The sequence below is a fragment of the Sardina pilchardus genome, chromosome 10, assembly GCF_963854185.1.
Source record: "Sardina pilchardus chromosome 10, fSarPil1.1, whole genome shotgun sequence".
Taxonomy (NCBI): Eukaryota; Metazoa; Chordata; class Actinopteri; order Clupeiformes; family Clupeidae; genus Sardina; species Sardina pilchardus.
In genome coordinates, this window is record NC_085003.1 from 3,376,587 (window position 1) to 3,383,432 (window position 6,846).

The 6,846-nt window shown below is 39.2% G+C and overlaps 2 protein-coding genes across 4 annotated transcripts in view; both read right to left on the minus strand.

Annotated features, from left to right (window-relative positions):
* Positions 1–1,394, minus strand: part of fnbp4 (formin binding protein 4) — a 29,230-nt gene extending 27,836 nt beyond the window's left edge. The window contains exons 1-2 of one of the 2 annotated variants that reach the window (XM_062546708.1): positions 1,249–1,394; positions 56–133 (exon numbers count right to left, since the gene is read on the minus strand). In XM_062546708.1, coding sequence (XP_062402692.1) covers positions 56–133; positions 1,249–1,366 — 196 coding nt within the window. In that variant the 5' untranslated portion in view covers positions 1,367–1,394. Of the gene's footprint in view, positions 1–55; positions 134–791; positions 987–1,248 lie in introns of those variants that run through there. The other variant, XM_062546709.1, reaches the window with a different exon arrangement.
* A 1,894-nt stretch (positions 1,395–3,288) lies between these two features.
* Positions 3,289–4,641, minus strand: lrrc10 (leucine rich repeat containing 10). Of its 2 annotated transcripts, none has more exons than XM_062548183.1 (2): positions 4,502–4,641; positions 3,289–4,363 (listed from the first exon to the last, which is right to left on the minus strand). In XM_062548183.1, the coding sequence occupies exon 2, from the start codon at positions 4,356–4,358 to the stop codon at positions 3,498–3,500; it is 861 nt and encodes a 286-aa protein (XP_062404167.1). In that variant the 5' UTR covers positions 4,359–4,363; positions 4,502–4,641; the 3' UTR covers positions 3,289–3,497. The 2 variants fall into 2 exon arrangements, with proteins under 2 accessions (XP_062404167.1, XP_062404166.1); XM_062548182.1 differs by having other exon boundaries at positions 4,498–4,641.
* Between the last annotated feature and the right edge of the window lie 2,205 nt (positions 4,642–6,846).

Genomic DNA, 6,846 nt, shown 5'->3' on the forward strand with positions numbered 1-6,846 from the left:
TAGGCTGGTAGGAATCACTGTGAGGAGAAGGAAGGGTTGATGTGGCGATACTCACGTGTGGTTTTCACTGCTGGGGAATTCATCTCTTTAATAGATTCTTTCAAGACTTCCTGTCCATCACCTTCTTGTTCGTCTGAAAAACACATTTATTTGTTCTTATATAACATAGACTTCGTACAACATCAACTTCTTTATTAGACAAGATTCTTCGTCAATCGATGCAGGGGCTGTCGCGACACCGTTAACGTTGGTTAACAATTAACTGCTACTACATGTCTAAATGGTTATTTTGTTGCATTTCCTGATAAAATGGCAAATAATGACACAACCAGACAGAAACAACGTTATAATGTTACAGCTAGCAATGTGAGCCGTTCACAGCTTTATCCAGACCAGACGCCAATTGCTTGGCCCAACCATGCACAGCTAACGTAAACGTTGACGTATCAGAGTTCAGAGAGATGCCGACATAGCTTTTAAATATCTATTATAGTGGAAAAATATCTACATTGAAAACGCATTGATTTAAACTAGGCTAAACGTCGTTTACCAAAGGAACAGGTTTTTGCATGACATTACAAAACACTAACGTTAATGTTACACTAACATAATGACTAGCGTGTTGGTTTGGCAAACGTTAGCCTTGACTCTTCAACCATTAGCAGCTAACGTTATTTTAAAAGATCAGTAAGTTATGGTCAGACGACAGACTAGAATAATACATTTCACTTGTATAATATACATATAAGTGGTATTGGGCGCAATCTGAAGCAACACAGATCGGAACTTACATAGATGTAGCTAAGCGTAAGGCTTTGACAAGAGGCCCAAATGGTCACCACAGCATTCTTTTCTATCTCACATTGCGTGCAACATTCGTTTGGTGATTCAAGTTAGCCGACTTCTAGCGTCACTAGTGGTCTACAACCTGTCTACAATGCAGGTTTTGTTAAACGATAGATTACGAACGATTCATGTTAGCTGTATGTTCTTCGACCATCCGCATGCTAGCTAGCAACGATCTACAATGAGAAACACGGCTATCTGAACAACATCGCGGCCTACACAGCTAGGTTGTGTCACTTGCTAACTAACGTTAGCTGCTAGCTGCTTAACAATAGCATGGAGCGGCAACACTCACATATCTTAGGCCTGGTTTTGTATTTGAGACCAAATAACATATAAGCAAACGCAGCATAATTCACAACAAAATACTAATCTTTACTGAAGTAACTTAACATTAGCTACCCTCTGATCCTGATCCCAACACGTCTTCGCGTCCACCCGACGTGCCTGCGCGATGTCCAGGTGGAGAGAGCTGTATAATTGTTCTTCGCCCAATTCCTGAGCGATTTTTCTTCCCCATAGTTGAACCTGCGATGCAAGCAGTCAGACGGCGATGGTTTGGGTTTGAAATTGACAACATCTGTGATGTTGGTCATTGACCACTAGAGGGAGTATCGCCTAAAACACGCAGTTAAAAAATCAGCCTATTTATTCCCAAAAGACAACTGCCACAAATATCATGTGTGTCATCCTTGCCCGTCGTTTTGTTTTTTTAGAACTAGTTAGAATGGTAGCCTAAAATGATCTAAACTTGCTAGTAGGCCACATGGGCTTAGGGCCTAAGCCTAGGTCTACCATACCTCTCAATCATCATCTGTTTTCAAGACATCAGAAATTGAATCTTCATGCTGTTTTATCCATATAGGCTATTAGTTGTGCAGATGTTCCATCTTAGCCTATAGGCTACACAACCAACTAAGTAAATGCAAAATTAGAGACTTTTGTGCCGAATTATTCCATATTTTGTGTAGTCATTCTATGTCAGAACACCTGTGTCACCTTTCATTTGAGACCAAGATTATGCTTCTAGGCTTTTGATTGTTTGATTTGATTGTCAGTATGCATTTTGGATAGACAAAAGTCCTATTCAGAGTTTCCAAAAAACACATGAGCATACCTTGGTTAATAATGGTCTACAGTACTCATATTTCATGCTATAGGCTATCGATCTACTTTTGCACACAGCTTCACAAGACTGCTAGGACTCAGTTGTGTTTCTAAAGTGGCCGAGTGACCTATAGGGCTGATATGTGGTCAGTTAAGAGATGCTTGTTATCTAGCATAAAGAAAAAACTATATTCTAGCCTCTATAACACTGTGCCAGTACATCACACAATTTTCTGATTATTTCCTAAGAAACTACAGGGTCTCAGCTTTCCAAAGAGGTCAAGCATTTGATAGGCCAAACTGGGTGGGAGCAGTGGCCTCTAGAGTAGGAACAGTGTGGGGGAAAGCTAGATGGTCCAGAATAATTTAATTAGTATCATTATACTGTTATTTTGTTGTTTTAAATTTAATTTGTATTTCTGCTGTATTTATAATAACAGCAGTAACATAATAGCATCATAATTGTTGTTGTGGTTGTTCATACTGTATAGGCTACTGTACATTTATAGGCATAAGGATGTCAGGAGCCCATCAACAAAGAACAAAGAAGATAAAAAGAAGATAAAAATGCATCATTTAAAGATGAGCCCAAAATCTGCCTAACTTGGGAACACCCAAACTGTCACAATTGTGCAATTGGGAGTGAGTCTGGAAAAGGTTAATTGACTTACAACTTCCAGCAGGGGCGCAACTAGCAGTGAAATAAAGCATTCTTGTAAACCAAGGTTTTAAATAGACCCTATGCAACTTTTTCATAGTCAAAAAATCGCTCAGAAATTGTTGTTTTGCTTGACTGACCAGTTTCATCGAAAACAGTAATATTTCCTCCCGCCCCCAGTGTCCCTATCCGCTATTGCAACCTTGCAGTTTCTGCAGGAGACGATCGCTCCTTGTTTACATCTGGAAGTCTGAGACGCGTAAGGAACAAGAAGAACCACGCTTGCAATTTATAAATATACATACAGTATAGCCTATATATGTATAAATATACACGCTAAAGCTGTAGGGGAAGCTCTGAAGAGAAATATGCAAGCATAAAACGAGCGAAAACGTAAAGCGAAACCGGAGATGAAATCGCCAATCCTGCATAGTTTCTCTTTAAATGCAGGTGTTTACTCTATTCCAAAGAAATACACATCCATGCTGGATTAGCGATTGTAGACGGACCTTCAGAGCAAATCTGAAATTTGCCGAAAGGTCATATATTCCCAGGCTAAAATCTGTACAATATAAATAAAATACAATCTGTTCGTAATGTAGGTTATTTAAGGCATCCATTAATGAGGAAGCAGGTTTTGAGAAGGATTTATTTAAATCAAAGATATTTATGTCACTTTTGCATCCTGTGTATATATTTGCCTAGACAATATTGTATGGTTGTGTGAAATAATTTAATCAAATGCAATAAATTCATCATGCAATATTTATGTCTAAATCAGTTGAAGGACAGGTTAATTTACTCTTTGTAAATTATGTTTGATATTTGGGTATACAAACAAAATATGTACAACATTCCGATTACTGATTTGCTTGACTATACAGTACTACAAAATTTCATTGAGGTCAGGTGCTACCACTGTCTCTGATTTTATGTCATTTTCTGGACTATGCTCCTTTGTCTCCCCTAAAGGCTCTGACACCACTTTCCCCATATCCTCATCATCATCTTCATCAGAGCAGTCTGCCCAGCGGCCAACACGTCGTACACCCTCTCCAACCACTGGCACATTTACGCAGGGGTTATGGTCATAGATAATTAGCTTCAGCCCTTGCAAATGGGACAGGCAGGGAAAGTGACGAATGCGATTGCGGTCCACATCAATTACCTCCAGGAAGTGCATCTCCAGTAGCACTGCTGGAAACTCACTCAGCTGGTTGCCTGCCAGCCAAATACTGCGCAGCTCTTCCAGCCCGCTTAATTCAGTGGGCAAGTTACGAATTTGGTTGTAGCCCAGATGGAGTGTCTTGAGGTTTGGGAGCTGACAAATCACTTCAGGAAAAATTGTGAGGCAGTTACTCTCCAACCACAGGGTCTTCAGCTCTTTCAGTTTTGCCACTTCCTGAGGAAGATCAGCCAAATGGTTGTTACCAAGGTAAAGGATATTAAGCTCTGGCAAGCTACATATAGCAAGAGGAAACTCTTCAAAGCAGTTGAAGTCAAGGGCCAGCAATTGTAGTTTGCACAGTCTTTTCAAATCTGGCGGAAGGCTGCTCAGGTGGTTGTCACTTAGGTACAGTTTAATCAGCTCATTAAAAACAAAGATTCTGTTTGGAAAGTGTCTTAACTGACGGCAACTCAGATCCAGCGTACAATCCAAGGGCATCTCCTTAATGTCACCCACCAAGAATCGTTGACATCGCTCTGTCGGTATGAAGGCCACAATACCACGCAGGACATTACCCATTCTACCTAAAGTGCATTGTTTTAAAAGTCATATATAGAAAAAGAGTCATATTAAAAAAAAATTCATTTAGATGCTGTTCTCATGTCTACATAATTCTGACCTGTCAGCTCAAAATGAATTCCTTTCCATTGTCACTTACTTACTAATGTGGAGGACTCCATATAGATTTATTCCAGAGTTAATTCTTCAGATGTTATGACATTTAGATCAACATTCTCCACTGTTCTCTTGTAAAAGGTTCAGTGGGGAAAAATCCTTCTTCATGAGATCTGACACTGTCTCCTTGGTTTCTATGCCTGAGATATGAGCAAATGATGACTGAACAGCAAACTCCTTCCCACTTGTGCCACAGGATCCTGCCAGCAGCCAGGAGCCAGACTCACACTTAACCCTTTGGTAGGATTGTCCCCGAGCCAACCAGCAATCCCAACAAATAATGTATCTCTTTTCCATAAGGATCTGAATGTGTCATTAGATCAGCACACATTTTCACATTAAATGTTGACATTATATTAATAAAGTTTGACTCCCAAACTTTTTGCGGCTGCATTTGACAATTCAAGAGTTTGGTTTTGCACTGCACCTCTGTGGGTAGATGACTGTTGCTATCCTCTCTCTGTAAGTGTTTGGTGATAGCACTGAAAGGGCTTAAGAGCAGTCAAAAGTAATCATGGCCTCATACAAAACAATGGTGACACATTTGCCTTGAATTAGCACACACCTCTTCAAATCACTAAAGTTATAAAATGTTCAACAGCAAAATCAAATGAACCAACAACTTTGAAGTGTCTCCTGCAGTATCCTAACAGCAAGACAGTTATTTAAACATCTCAGTGAGAGCTAACACTTTTAATCTCTCCTGATGGTATACTGCATTTCAATAGCATTAATATCTTATCTTTAGTGTTATTACAGCAATTTTCCAAGTTGATAAAACAGAGGAATTCTGTTTTCTTTATCCCTCAGGGCTGTGTCTCGGGCCCTTAGCTTGCTGATAGACTGTTTTTAGCTGTGACCACTTATAGCTCATAAGAGCATCCCTGGAGGGCCTCTGTCCAACATGGAAACTGATAAGAAAGAAAATGTGGATAATGTCCAATAAGTGTGCTATCTATTGGCTTGTCTTTTTTTTTTTATCACACTTGCTCAAACGGTATCATGTTACAGTAATATGAGCAAAACAAAGACATCAAAGAAGACAAAGAAATAAAGACAAACAAACAAAGAGTCAATAAATTCCTTTATATTAAAATAAACCAACAACCACAACAAATACTGCAGCATTGAGCCAAAGTCTATAACAAAAGACATCAAAAATTAAATGATGTGTAAGCATCCTTGCCTTTATTTCCATGTGCTAAGATAACAAGCATTCATTTCTAATGGAAGCAGTTCACATGAACATCCCCTGAGTATAGCAGCTCTAAGTCATAAACTGAACAAATGTGTAATGTTGAATTATTGGATTTGAATTATTGAATTATTATGTACCACAATTGGGGTATCTCAAAATGTATTATTTTTATAAAGTGAGTGCAAAATACTACTTCAAAACAAAATGCTGATTTCTAGGTATAGAATGATTTAACGGAATAGCCCAGAAAAAGACAATGTCCAATGAGGATACCACCATCAAGCTGGGAGGCTGGACAAGATGAAGGTAATCAGGTGAAATCAAGGAGACTCACTGAGGAGACTCAAATGTAATCAGTTTGGTGCTTTGAGAATCACCCCTTATATATTTTAGTTTAATTGAAATATGGAAGACAGGTAAGAATCAGTAATGTTTTAATCCAACAAATCCACCAGTGCCAGCCATTATATCTTGACAATATTATTTAAATATTCTCTTGATATCTTATTCAGCATCCTGAAAGACTACAAAGAGACCCACTGGTTTGACATGTTTTCATCCCACAGCCTCACAATCCCATTCACAATGACACTCATATTGCATGATTGCAATAATAGGCCTATAGAATCCAGATGCTTAGTTTAGAGATAGTACATGCTTTGGGTTGCGCTGTAGGGCTATGTTTGGAAAGTGAATCTGAGATCAAGATGCTTGCTGTTTGGTATCATTTTATGTGAAATGTTTAGGCTATATCTTCATCAATGAACAACCACAAGGATCCTCTCTGTGAATCCTCTGCTTCCCAAGAAGCATAGAAATTGGACTGTCAACCTAGAGTGGTGCAGGCATAGGCCTAGTGTCTGTCCAAATGATGTCAAGGAGAACATATCAGGTCATGTCAGGCCTATAGCTCTCTCTCTCTCTCTCTCTCTCTCTCTCTCTCTGTGTGTGTGTGTGTGTGTGTGTGTGTGTGTGTGTGTGTGTGTGTGTGTGTGTGTGTGTGTGTGTGTGTGTGTGTGTGTGTGTGTGTGTGTGTGTCTTACTTTTATTGAAGAAAAGTAGACACTAGATGCAACCATAGGATGCAACATCACAGCAATACACATTGAAGGAGTGTGAAGGTCATGTATAATG

What these genes read in the sequence shown, in the direction of transcription:
- lrrc10 (XM_062548182.1), bottom strand. Translation starts at nt 4,519, where the DNA reads ATGGAGTCCTCCACATTAGTAA. An exon ending in GGAGTCCTCCACATTAGTAA is followed by an intron (nt 4,364 to 4,497) that starts GTAAGTGACAAT and finishes AATGCACTTTAG; the next exon opens with GTAGAATGGGTAATGTCCTG.